The 13,739-nt window shown below is 39.3% G+C and overlaps 1 protein-coding gene across 7 annotated transcripts in view; it reads left to right on the forward strand.

Moving 5' to 3' along the window:
* The window catches only part of Alg-2 (Apoptosis-linked gene-2), a 52,543-nt gene that overhangs the window by 6,761 nt on the left and 32,043 nt on the right, over positions 1 to 13,739 (forward strand). For 4 of the 7 annotated variants that reach the window (XM_070093028.1, XM_053786850.1, XM_053786851.2 and 1 more), the window contains exons 2-3: positions 362 to 433; positions 723 to 829. In XM_070093028.1, the coding sequence (XP_069949129.1) occupies positions 384 to 433; positions 723 to 829 (157 nt within the window). In that variant the 5' untranslated portion in view covers positions 362 to 383. Of the gene's footprint in view, positions 1 to 342; positions 434 to 722; positions 830 to 13,739 lie in introns of all 7 variants that reach the window. The other 3 variants (XM_053786849.1, XM_053786848.1, XM_053786853.2) reach the window with 1 other exon arrangement.

The following is a 13,739-nucleotide window of genomic DNA, read 5'->3' on the forward strand; positions in this document are numbered from 1 at the left end:
TTTCATACACCTAAATATTAATTCGGTGCATATATGCACTAATGTGAAAATTTCCTTAAAATACTTTGAACTAATTCTTGACATAATTTGACTAAAATTCAATTAATCCATACTGCACTTATTTAAAATTAACCCCTTTTTTTCATGAAATCTGTGAATGAACTATACAAAAATATTTTTACCTCGTAATTTCTTACCATCATTATCTACAGCTAAGCAAAATGTGGATGTTCAGACAAGCTTTCTAAATTGTATCATTTTAACCAACAAATTTAACTTAAGGGAGAAAGCTTAAATTTCATACTTTTAGTTTCTATGAAGTAAAGTTATTAGTGATGGCAGTATTTTATTTTTGTTTCAGATTGGTGCTGCAAACAACTGAAATGGCTGGTGGAATGCCTGACAGGAATTTCCTTATTAGCGTTTTCCAGCAGTAAGTTTTGGGGATTGTTTACGTGTATTATTATTATTATAATCAAAAAGAAGCGCTAAGCCACAAGGGCTATACGGCTGTTTACGTGTACATACATAATGTTTATTTATAAAAAAAATATTGTTAATTGCTCAATATATCGTACTGTGGAAGGCTCGTTTGTATACACATGTAAATCAAGGGCAGGTAAGTTGTCTAGAATACTGTTTAATGTAGATTTGCATTTACTGATGCTTCATGATATTTTCTGAATACAGTTTTTAGCCAGTCTGGTCTTTATTACCGGCAGAGTAGACAAGGATGGCAGTGGAGCTATTGATGCAGGAGAGCTGCAGTCTGCCCTCTCCAATGGAAACTGGACACCATTCAATCCAGATACTGTTCGATTGATGATTGGTAGGTGTAATTTTTACATATACATACATACAGTATATCCAACTGCATATGTTCTAACTTATTCAAGCCATATAGCATGAACTAATAGAATATTCAGTTCTCTTGTATTCATTGTTAACTCCTAAATTTAAAATTACACTCGCCTAAGTGACTATATGTACAAAATTACTCATACTGTTATTGCCATATTACTCTTAAGTTAGTCTTAAGTTTGCCCAAAATACTCTGCACATAAAAGGGTTGTTGGCATGTACACCCAATTGTCATACAGCTTTGTACAAACATGTATCATGTTAAAATAAACTTCTTATTCTTATTCCTATGCTTAGTTTTTGTGGCAGCTTTTATGTAGCTCATGAATTAAGAATATTCTTCTCTTATCAGTGATCGGCACTTAAAAAGTAACCTGTACTCTAATTTTGAGAAGCCTAGGAACACAGCTGACAGCTGTCTCCAGTCTTTCACTATTGGCCTTTTTCATTGCTTAACTATACATTATTAAAGAGACCCTCGGTTATCGGCTGTTCCGCTTATCGGCCAACTCGCTTATCGGCCATATGGGACACGTCAGCCCACTGCCACCAGCTGCTCGCGAGTCAGTCTGGCTGTCTTTGGGCGAGTAAGGAGGCTTCTGCTCATTCATCCAAACATTTTGCCATAATCCATTGTTTTTGGTGGTTATTTATTAACCCTTTCAGGGTCCCCAGGCCCTCTCCCAGACTTGTTCTCAGGGTTGCCCAAATTTCAAAAAAAAAATTATTTTTTTCTTATGAAAAGATAGAGAATCTATTCCTGATCATAATGACACCAAAAGTATGAAATTTGATGGAAAACTTACAGAATTATGCACTCGCGAATTTAGCGGTCTCGACGATGTATATGCATCAGCGATTTTGCCCACTTTGAGCTCTCTTTTCGGCCAATTCCAGTGTACAGTGGACCCTCGACCAACGATGGCATTGTCTAACGTTAAATCCGACTAGCGATACATTTTAACGCAAAAATTTTGCCTCGACTACCGCTAAAAAACTCGACCAACACGATTCATTCCGTCTGAGACGCGTCCACTTGTGGCCAGTGTTTACAAGCCAGCCAGCCACCGCGGTCCCATCCAAACATACAATCGGAACATTTCATATTATCACAGCGTTTTTAGTGATTGCACCTGCAAAATAAGTCACCATGGGCCCCAAGAAAGCTTCTAGTGCCAACCCTACAGCAAAAAGGGTGAGAATTACTATGGATATGAAGAAAGAGATCATTGCTAAGTATGAAAGTGGAGTGCGTGTCTCCGAGCTGGCCAGGTTGTACACAAAACTCCAATCAACCATCGCTACTATTGTGGCCAAGAAAACTGCAATCAAGGAAGCTGTCCTTGCCAAAGGTGCAACTATGTTTTCGAAACTGAGATCGCAAGTGATAGAAGATGTTGAGAGACTGTTATTGGTGTGGATAAACGAAAAACAGATAGCAGGAGATAGCATCTCTCAAGCGATCATATGTGAAAAGGCTAGGAAGTTGCATTAGGATTTAATTAGAAAAATGCCTGCAACTAGTGGTGATGTGAGTTTATCTGGAGAGAGTTCCGGGGGTCAACGCCCCTGCGGCCCGGTCTGTGACCAGGCCTCCTGGTGGATCAGAGCCTGATCAACCAGGCTGTTACTGTTGGCTGCACGCAAACCAACATATGAGCCACAGCCCGGCTGGTCAGGAACCGACTTTAGGTGCTTGTTCAGTGCCAGCTTGAAGACTGCCAGGGGTCTGTTGGTAATCCCCCTTATGTATGCTGGGAGGCAGTTGAACAGTCTCGGGCCCCTGACACTTATTGTATGGTCTCTTAACGTGCTAGTGACACCCCTGCTTTTCATTGGGGGGGATGTTGCATCGTCTGCCAAGTCTTTTGCTTTCGTAGTGAGTGATTTTCGTGTGCAAGTTCGGTACTAGTCCCTCTAGGATTTTCCAGGTGTATATAATCATGTATCTCTCCCGCCTGCGTTCCAGGGAATACAGGTTCAGGAACCTCAAGCGCTCCCAGTAATTGAGGTGTTTTATCTCCATTATGCGTGCCGTGAAGGTTCTCTGTACATTTTCTAGGTCAGCAATTTCACCTGCCTTGAAAGGTGCTGTTAGTGTGCAGCAATATTGGAGCCTAGATAGAACAAGTGACCTGAAGAGTGTCATCATGGGTTTGGCATCCCTAGTTTTGAAGGTTCTCATTATCCATCCTGTCATTTTTCTAGCAGATGCAATTGATACAATGTTATGGTCCTTGAAGGTGAGATCCTCCTACATGATCACTCCCAGGTCTTTGACGTGAATTTAAGGCCAGCAAAGGTTGGTTTGAGAGATTTAAGAATCGTAGTGGCATACATAGTGTGATAAGGCATGGTGAGGTTGCCAGTTTGGACCAAAAAAGCAGCTAAAAAATATGTGCAGGAATTCAAGGAGTGCATAGACAGTGAAGAATTGAAACCTGAACAAGTGTTAAATTGTGACACTGACAATGTTGTGAAACACTTTAGGAATGCCATAAAGGAACGGGAGGTACAGGCCTCTATGGACAGATATGTTGTGCGACAGAGGTCCAGTGACTCTCAAGCTGGTCCTAGTGGCATTAAAAGAAGGGAAGTAACCCTGGAAAAGGGCTTGACACCTCAAGTCCTAATGGAAGGGGATTCCCCTTCTAAACACTAACAACATCCACAGTCTCCCCTCCTCCCATCCCATCAATCATCACCAGATCTTCAATAAAGGTAAGTGTCATGTAATTGTACATGTCTTCTTCAGTTTGTGTGTATTAAAATTAATATTTCATGTGGTAAATTTTTTTTTTTTCAATACTTTTGGGTGTCTTGCACGGATTAATTTGATTTCCATTATTTCTTATGGGGAAAATTAACTCGACTAACGATAATTTCGATTAATGATGAGCTCTCAGGAACGGATTAATATCGTTGGTCGAGGGTCCACTGTATTAGTCAACAAAAATCATAACTATTTCGCTAGAACTCCATTTTCTCTATCGAATGAGTACAAGAAACCACCCATTTACCGATTTCAACTCTCCAATACAGTGGTCAGAATTTAGCAATTTTGCCAATTTCACACAAATTTCAAAAGATGCCAATTTCCAAATAGGGTCCAGAATAAACAAGAAAGACATTCCTGGCATTAAAATAACATTTCCTCTGTTCATTAGTCACGTCCCCACACCCCTCTTACATTCTTTTGCTTTCCACTTTGAATTTTTATTCTCACAAAAAAGCAGAAGATTTACTGTTATGCAGATTACTGCATTAGTGTAGAAATGGTATAAATAATATCGGCGCACTTGTGAAAGAATATTAGACTCACCAGTTAATGTGTATTGGACGCTTAGCATGATTTGTTTACTTTTGAACTTTGGTAAAAATCAAACATTTCTGCTACTTTGAGCTCAATTTCAAGGTACTTTTCATTATAAAACCAGTCAAAATCATCTCAGTTTCTGTAATATGTCTTCCATTCTATAAAATGAGACCAGGAAAACTAGAATACAACAATAAATACCATATGAAAATACAGTGCAAAGTCGCTGTTTTAATCCAAAAACACAAAGTTTTTTTTTCTCACTATGCACTGTGTGCTGCAGGATTTTTTTTATACTGCGCACACTGACCATGTAGACCCATTCTTTCATATGTAGGCCTACAAGCTTTCTCTCACTAGATTTGAGGGCGCTAGAATTTAGGCGTACTAGTATGTCAAAAACCCTGGTGCGTAAGCCGTACTAGTACGTCCGAAACCCTGAAAGGGCCAAGTGCAACTGCAAAATAAGTAACTATGGCCCCAAAGAAAGTTCCTAGTAAAGTTCCTTTGGTAAAGAAAGTGAGAAATGCGATGGAATTTAAGAAAAATTGTAGCAAAGTACAAGAGTGGTGGTGATAGAGGGCAGTAGTGATAGTGGTAGAGGGTGGTTGTGGTGGTGGTAGAGGGTGGTTGTGATGGTGGTAGTGGTTGTGATGGCAGTAGAGGGTGGTAGTGATGGTGGTAGAGGGTGGTATTGATGGTGGTAGTGGTTGTGATGGTGGTAGATGGTGGTAGTGATGGTGGTAGAGGGTAGAGCTGTAAGACTTTCATCTGGAACAGCAACAGACCACAGCTGAGGAAATTGCTTCAGAAGAGGAGGAAGAGAGAGGGGAGAATGTGCCTTCTTCAGTGATTAAGGACATGTGTGCAAAGTGGAGTGAGTTGCAGGGGTACAGTGACTCTCAAGCCTCTCTCCTCCCTATCTTCCATAAGCTAAGAAGAGTCTTCAATAAAGGTATGTAATACTGATTTAATTGTTCATGTATTTATTTTATTTAGTTCTCATTGTTTTGTGTATGTAAAACTATAATTAATCTTTAAAATTTTTTTTTTTTTTTTGTGAATATTTTTGGGTGTCTGGAACAAATTAATTGTATTTACATTAATTCTAATGGGAAATATTATTTCATTTTTTGGCCATTTCGGTTTTAGGCCGAGATTCTGGAACAGATTATGGCCGATAACCGAGGGTCCACTGTATTTTGTTACACAGGAGGGCACCACTTATATGGCGGGTTAGATTCCAAGCTACTGCCATAAAGTGGAAATCTTCATAAAACGAATCACACTTTTTTTGACTTTTAAATGCATATAAATGCCTGATAACATGTTTACACTATCATATATTAATTAGCAATAGAACTAGGCATAAAAACCAAGCAGATGTGGTACACTCATTACTTACCTTAAAGTATTTGTAGTCTTAATGTAGGGTGAGAGGTGAGTAGTATTTATTGTAGGAAATCAAGTGTGGTAGGTGTGGTAGCCCACCTGGCTACCACACCTCACAACTATGTTTATTTGTTTTACTTTTTATATATTGTATATATTTTGTTTATATGATATGTAGCATATTTCCTATATAATTTTGAAAAAATGTTATAGCTGGATTAATCAAAATGTCTGTAATAACATATGACATTTACAGCACCCCAGAGAGATTATTATTATTTTGCTTATTACATCTTCAACACTAATGGGGACACTCTTAGCTACTCCCTTGCCTGGCATAGCTACTCCTTTAGCTTTGTAACAAAGCTAAATAGTGATTTTAATGTACCTGCATGCCAGGAGTTTAAGTTTATTTAGGTACGGGTACATGCAAGTACAGTGGGCCCTCGACCAGCGATATTAATCCGTTCCTGAGAGCTCATCGTTAACCCTTTGAGGGTTTTGGTCATACTAGTACGTCTTAAGCATAGGGGTTTTTGACGTACTAGTACGCATAAATTCTAACGCCGTCAAATCTCGCGGGAAGAGGCTGGTAGGCCTCCATATGAAAGAATGGGTCTATGTGGTCAGTGTGCACAGTATAAAAAAAATCCTGCAACACACAGTGCATAATGAGAAAAAAAAAACTTTCACGTTTTTTTTGGCATAAAACAGTGTCTTTGCACTGTATTTTCGTATGGTATTTATTGTTGTATTCTAGTTTTCTTGGTCTCATTTTATAGAATGGAATGCATATCACAGAAATTAGATGATTTTTACTGGTTTTACAATGAAAAGTACCTTGAAATTGAGCTCAAAGTAGCAGAAATGTTCGATTTTTACCAAAGTTCAAAAGTAAACAAATCATGCCAAGCGTCCAATACACGTCAACTGGTGAGTCTAACATTCTTTTGCAATTGCGCCAATATGATTTATATCATTTTTTACACTAATGCAGTAGTCTGCATAACAGTAAATCTTCTATTTTTCGTGAGAATAAAAATTCAAAGTGGAAAGCAAAAGAATGTAAGAGGGGCCTTGAGACGTGACTAATGAGCAGAAGAAATGTCATTTTAGTGCCAGGAATGTATTTCTTGTTTGTTCTGGACACTATTCGGAAATTGGCATTTTTTGAAATTTGTGTGAAATTGGCAAAATTGCTAAATTCTGACCACTGTATTGGATAGTTGAAAATGGTAAATGGGTGGTTTCTTGCACTCATTCAATAGAAAAAATGTAGTTCTAGCGAAATATTCATGTTGTTTGTCGACTAGTACAGAGGAATTGGCCGAAAATGGGGCTCAAATTGGGCAAAATCGCCGATGCGTAAACATCGCCGAGACCGCTAACTTCGCGAGAGCATAATTCCGTAAGTTTTCCATCAAATCTCATAATTTTGGTGTCATTATGATCGGGAAAAGATTCTCTATCTTTTCATAAGAAAAAATAAATTTTTTTTTTTTTAAATTTGGCCGACCCTGAGAACGAGTTTCTGAGAGGGCCTGTCGACCCTCAAAGGGTTAATCGAAATTATCGTTAGTCGAGTTAATTTTCCCCATAAGAAATAATGGAAATCAAATTAATCCGTGCAGGACACCCCAAAGTATTGAAAAAAAAAAATTTACCACATGAAATATTAATTTTAATACACACAAACTGAAGAAGACATGCACAGTTACATGACACTTACCTTTATTGAAGATCTGGTGATGATTGATAGGATGGGAGGAGGGGAGAGTGTTGATCTTCTTAGTGTTTAGAAGGGTAATCCCCTTCCATTAGGACTTGAGGTAGCAAGTCTTTTTTCGGGGTTACTTCCCTTGTTCTTTTAATGCCACTAGGACCAGCTTCAGAGTCACTGGACTTCTGTCGCACAACATATCTGTCCATAGAGGCCTGTACCTCCCGTTCCTTTATGACATTTCTAAAGTGTTTCACAACATTGTCAGTGTACAGGTTGCCAACACGGCTTGCAGTAGCTGTGTCAGGGTGATTATCATCCATAAAGGTTTGCACTTTAAGCCACATTGCACAGATTTCGTTAGTCTTAGAAGTAGGCAACTTCTTCAATTTCTCTATCCCCTCCTCCGAAGCAGTTTCCTCAGGTGTGGCCTCATGCTGATGAAGATGATCTAGCAGCTCATCAGTGGTTAGTTCTTCATTGTCCTCCTCCTCCTCCTCCAACTCTTCCACATCCTCCCCACTAACCTCCAACCCCAAGGACTTCCCCAGTGCCACAATGGATTCTTCAACTGGCTTAGGATTCTCAGGGTTAGCCTCAAACCCTTCAAAATCCCTTTTGTCTACACATTCTGGCCACAGTTTTTTCCAAGCAGAGTTCAAGGTCCTCTTAGTCACTTCCTCCCAAGCCTTACCTATAATGTTTATACAATTGAGGATGCTAAAGTGATCTTTCCAAAACTCTCTTAGAGTCAGTTGAGTTTCTGAGGTCACTACAAAACACCTTTCAAACATAGCTTTTGTATACAGTTTCTTGAAGTTGGAAATGACGTGCTGGTCCATGGGCTGCAGGAGAGGAGTGGTATTAGGAGGCAAAAACTTCACCTTAATGAAGCTCATGTCCCTAGAAAGTCGCTCTGCCAAGTCTGAAGGATGACCAGGAGCATTGTCTAATACCAGGAGGCACTTAAGGTCTAATTTCTTTTCAATTAGGTAATTTTTCACAGTGGGGGCAAATGCATGATGTAAGCAGTCATAGAAAAAGTCCCTAGTGACCCATGCCTTACTGTTTGCCCTCCACAGCACACACAAATTAGCCTTGATGACATTGTTTTTCCTGAACACTCTGGGAGTTTCAGAGTGATACACCAATAAAGGCTTCACTTTGCAATCACCATTAGCATTGGCACACATCAACAGAGTAAGCCTGTCTTTCATAGGCTTATGTCCTGGGAGTGCCTTTTCCTCCTGAGTAATGTACATCCTGCTTGGCATTTTCTTCCAAAACAGGCCTGTTTCATCGCAATTAAACACTTGTTCAGGTTTTAATTCTTCACTGTCTATGTACTCCTTGAATTCCTGCACATATTTTTCAGCCGCTTTGTGGTCTGAACTGGCAGCCTCGCCATGCCTTATCACACTATGAATGCCACTACGCTTCTTAAATCTCTCAAACCAACCTTTGCTGGCCTTAAATTCACTCACATCACCACTAGTTGCTGGCATTTTTTTAATTAAATCGTCATGCAACTTCCTAGCCTTTTCACACATTATCGCTTGAGAGATTCTATCTCCTGCTATCTGTTTTTCGTTTATCCACACCAATAACAGTCTCAACATCTTCTATCACTTGCGATCTCAGTTTCGAAAACATAGTTGCACCTTTGGCAAGAACAGCTTCCTTGATTGCCGTTTTCTTGCCCACAATAGTAGCGATGGTTGATTGGGGTTTACTATACAACCTGACCAGCTCGGAGATACGCACTCCACTTTCATACTTAGCAATGATCTTTCTTCATCTCCATAGTAATTCTCACCCTTTTTGCTGTAGGGTTGGCACTAGAAGCTTTCTTGGGGCCCATGGTCACTTACTTTGCAGGTGCAATCACTACAAAGGCTGTGATAATATGAAATGTTCCAATTGTATGTTTGGAAGTGACCGCGGTGGCTGGCTGGCTTGTAAACACTGGCACCCATGGGACAAGTGAGGCGCACTCAGGTCAAAGTGGATGTGTCTCGAACGGAACGAATAGCGTTGGTCGGGTTTTTTAGCGCTAGTCGAGGCAAAATTTTTGCATTAAAATGTATCGCTAGTCGGATTTATCGTTAATCGATGCCATCGCTGGTCAAGGGTCCACTGTACAATTATCAGTAGTATCTCGGTACTATCTTAGCCACTGACATACCTTGCTCACTGAGTTTAATAATTTCTAACTTTGCACTAAAGTAAGAAAGAGCCTTACAATTCCTCTTTTTGTCACAAGTACCCTTAGATGTCACTGTAACACAAACTTTGGAAAGTTTCCAGATGTAATCAGAAGAGATGTAGAGCTCACAGTGGATAAAAGCAAATTGAGTGAACAGGTGGTATGCGGATGCTGTAATAGCAAATCAGGAGCCATATAAATGAATTTTTGGGTATAATTTGAAATGTTCTCATTAGTGAATTGCCATAAAGTGAAGCGCTGTACACTGGCAATTTGCTAATACAGAACCTAACCCGCTTATACCCTCTGGATAGACTCCAGATAGGCATGCAGCAGGTTAGGTTCTGGGCTACTGCTGTAAAGCGAAATCGCTCTAAAATGAAACATTGCCTTTATTTCACTTTCAAATGAATATAAAAGTGAATATAAGTGAGCAACAGAGCTAGGCCTAAAAAATGCATATACAGTACACATATTACTTGCCTTAAAATATTTTCATACCTTACAGCGAGTGGTGAATATATTTATTGTAAGAGGTCAGAATAAATGAAGAATAGGTATAACTGGAAACTGCTGCATAAGTGAAATGATGTAAAGCAAAGCACTGTAAAGCAGGGCCCTCCTCTAATTAAATTGCACATACAATATAATGTACCTTTTGGTTAATTATTTCTTTGATATACAGTGGAACCTCGGCTTACGAGTGCCCCACCATACGAGTTTTTCAGGATATGAGCAGTTGCTCAGTCAGTTTTTTGTTTCTGGATGCAAGCAAAAATTCAGGATGCGAGCTTACCCCTCAAACAACTTTTTTTTTAGACCTCCAGATCTTACAAAAATAAAAGTAAATATATAATTGTAGTTCATTGTCATGATGTATTATTTTTTTACTGCTTAAGACTATAACTGCAACAGAAATAATAGTATTTCTTACCTTAAATTGTGGGTGCTGGTGTTTGTCGATGATTGTGAAGAGAGGGGAGAGTTATGCTGTGGCCCTACTGGGCGGAGGTGGATGGTAGAGGTTCTGGTACTGAAGCCGATGATTGTACTGGAGTGTGCATAAATTCTGTAATGGATTTCTGTTCTATTTTACCCTGCAGTACATTATACACAACTGATGGTAAGGCATCAGCTGCTCTAGACACCGTTTCAGGGTCCTCTTCAGTGAAAAAGTCTAACTTTAAGTCAGTCAAGTCAGTCAGTCAGTCAGTCAGTCAAGTCAGTCAGTCAGTTGCTTGTCAGATACAAGATATGGTAATTAAAAGATCAAAACAATTCACAAACACATCTAGCTTGTAGGAGAGAAGTGGAACTGAACACATATTCACATTCATGAAAGCTGGGATGGTGGTGTTGGGGGGGGATGGTTGGGGATGGCAGGAGGTCTCCTCCTCCAGGAGGACCTGCAGTGTTCTTCCATTGTTATGTTCTTACTGGCTATTTGTTTGTGTGAGGGAGGGATGGCTAGTTTATTGTTGGAGAATATGACACTAATATCAACTCTATGGCTTATTTATCTATCACAATTCAACTAATATGACATAATAAACAATATTAATAACATAGAAACATGGAATATACTCTAGAATGAATAAAGTAAGTCATTACGTATGTCACGAGAGGTGTTGTATTGTGTTGTTGTTGGGTATATAAGGGCCACTGAGTGTAAGCCATCCATAATGGTAGTGAAGCAGCAGCTGAGTGGCGGTGGTTTTTGTAGCCCTATATAACTCCAACAACATTGGAGGAATTGTTAGGTAAGACACATATGCAACAGTTAGGTATCTTTATTATGAAACGTTTCGCCTACACAGTAGGCTTCTTCAGTCAAGTACAGAAAGTTGATAGAAGCAGAAGATACTTGAAGACGATGTAATCAGTCCATCACCCTTAAAGTTTTGAGGTGGTCAGTCCCTCAGTCTGGAGAAGAGCATTGTTCCATAGTATGAAACAATATGGAGGAATTGGTAGAAAAGCCCACTGTGTGGGCGAAACGTAGTCAATAAAGGATCACATTATACTGCATTTGTGTTTATATTGCCAGGAATTGGTAGAATCACTAAAGAAGGAACCCACTACCACCATCACTATGACCTTCTACCACTATTACAACTGTTACCACCATCACTGCTACCTTCTACCACCATCACTACTACCTTCTACCACCATCACTACCACCAAAGAAAGCTTCTAGTGCCAGCCCTTTGGTAAAGAATGTGAGAAACACATAATTTATGAAAAAGTTTGTAGAAAAATACAAAGATGGTGGTGGTAGAGTGGAAGCAGTTGAGAGTGGTTGATGAACATAAGAAAGGAGGATCACTGCAGCAGGCCTGTTGGCCCATGCTCGGCAGGTCCTTTACAATTCATCCCACTAACGAAACATTTTCCCAACCCAGTCCTCAATGCTACCCAAGAAATAAGCTCTGATAACTCTATCCACGCATTTGGGACTTGCAAATGAGCGGATAGAGTTATCAGAGCTTATTTCTTGGGTAGCATTGAGGACTGGGTTGGGAAAATGTTTCGTTAGTGGGATGAATTGTAAAGGACCTGCCGAGCATGGGCCAACAGGCCTGCTGCAGTGATTCTCCTTTCTTATGTTCTTATGTTCATCAACCACTATCACAACTGCTTCCACTCTACCACCACCATCTTTGTATTTTTCTACAAACTTTTTCATAAATTATGTGTTTCTCACATTCTTTACCAAAGGGCTGGCACTAGAAGCTTTATTTGGAGCCATGGTAGCTTGTAAGCACTTGTAAGCACTAAAATCAATGGAATATCATGAAATATTTCGTAGGAGCATGTGAGGGGACCGTCACTCACTGGTAAACAATGGCACACTGGCTGGGAAGGAAAGGCCGAGGCGGCTCAGAGCGTGAGTACGCGTCCGGGACGAAGGACTATTAGGACTATTAGCGAGTTACCGGACCATTTGCGAGCCAATATTTTGACGAAAAAACAGGACTATTTCCGAAATGGATGACTTTCAGGCCGGACGATTATTGAGGGACCACTGTACATTGTTCGAGTTTTGAGCTGTTCGTAACCCAAGGTACCACTGTATTTTGTCCTGCCTCCTGAGAGCAGGAATTCTGCTGGAACGGATTAATGGCATTTCAGTTAAATGAGGACAATTGACTCGGCATACGAGCAGACTGGGATACGAGCAAGGTCACAGAACGGATTAAACTCATAAGGCGAGGTTCCACTGTACTCGAAAAGTTTTTTTTTCTATGAACTCTTGTTTTAGTGTAAGTGTACAAAGATAATCTATGCTTTCAAATAAGTAAGGAAATATGAAAACAAACCCTGTTTCTTCGAAGCTGTATGTAGTATACATTCTGTACCTAATTTGTGTTCTTTCACCAAGGATCATTTTGTCTCCCGAAACATCTATGCTTTGTACTGTATTAATTTTCTACTTTCATTTTTCTTATTTCCAACTTTATTTATTCAATTTAACTACTGAAAAAACTGTTAGAATTGACATTATTTTTAAGATATGAAATATTTTGCTATTTTATATTTTAAAATATTTTTTAAATGATTTTCCCTATACATTATTAATACAGTGCTACTATTATATTCATAGAAGTGTTGAACTTGTAGTAGGTCATAAAGCACTTGCTATACATGCTGTCAAAACTTTTTAATGTGAATATTTAACATGTAAGCAAATTAAAATTTTATTGTGCATGTACTCATTTACCGACCACTCGGACTTACAACCAGCTCTCCAACTAGTATGCAAACCTAAATAATGTATATTAGAGCTGATTTCCTCTATTCTGTGTATTACAGGATACAGTAAACTACTGTATACGCATTGAAATCTATACCAGAAATGTTATAAATGGTGCAAAGGCGATATTAAAAAAATATCTAAAGATGGTTGATACAAACCCGCTCCCAGTATAGTATGCTTCTTGCATACAAAACAAGGCAGGAGATTTAAATACCTTACCACCCTTTATATACAAAAAAGTGTCACAAGTGCTATCACCAATCATTGCAACACTCTTTAACAAATCCATTGAATCCTCCACCTTCCCTACAGTACTCAAAATAGCAAGGGTCACCCCGATCCACAAAGGAGGAGACCAAACAGAGTTGAATAACTATAGGCCAATATCCAACTTACACCCTCTCTCAAAAATCTTCGAAAAATTAATTCATAAACGAATCTACTCCTACCTTATCTCCCAAAACATACTCAACCCCTGCCAATTTGG

The sequence above is a fragment of the Cherax quadricarinatus genome, chromosome 41, assembly GCF_038502225.1.
Source record: "Cherax quadricarinatus isolate ZL_2023a chromosome 41, ASM3850222v1, whole genome shotgun sequence".
NCBI lineage: Eukaryota > Metazoa > Arthropoda > Malacostraca > Decapoda > Parastacidae > Cherax > Cherax quadricarinatus.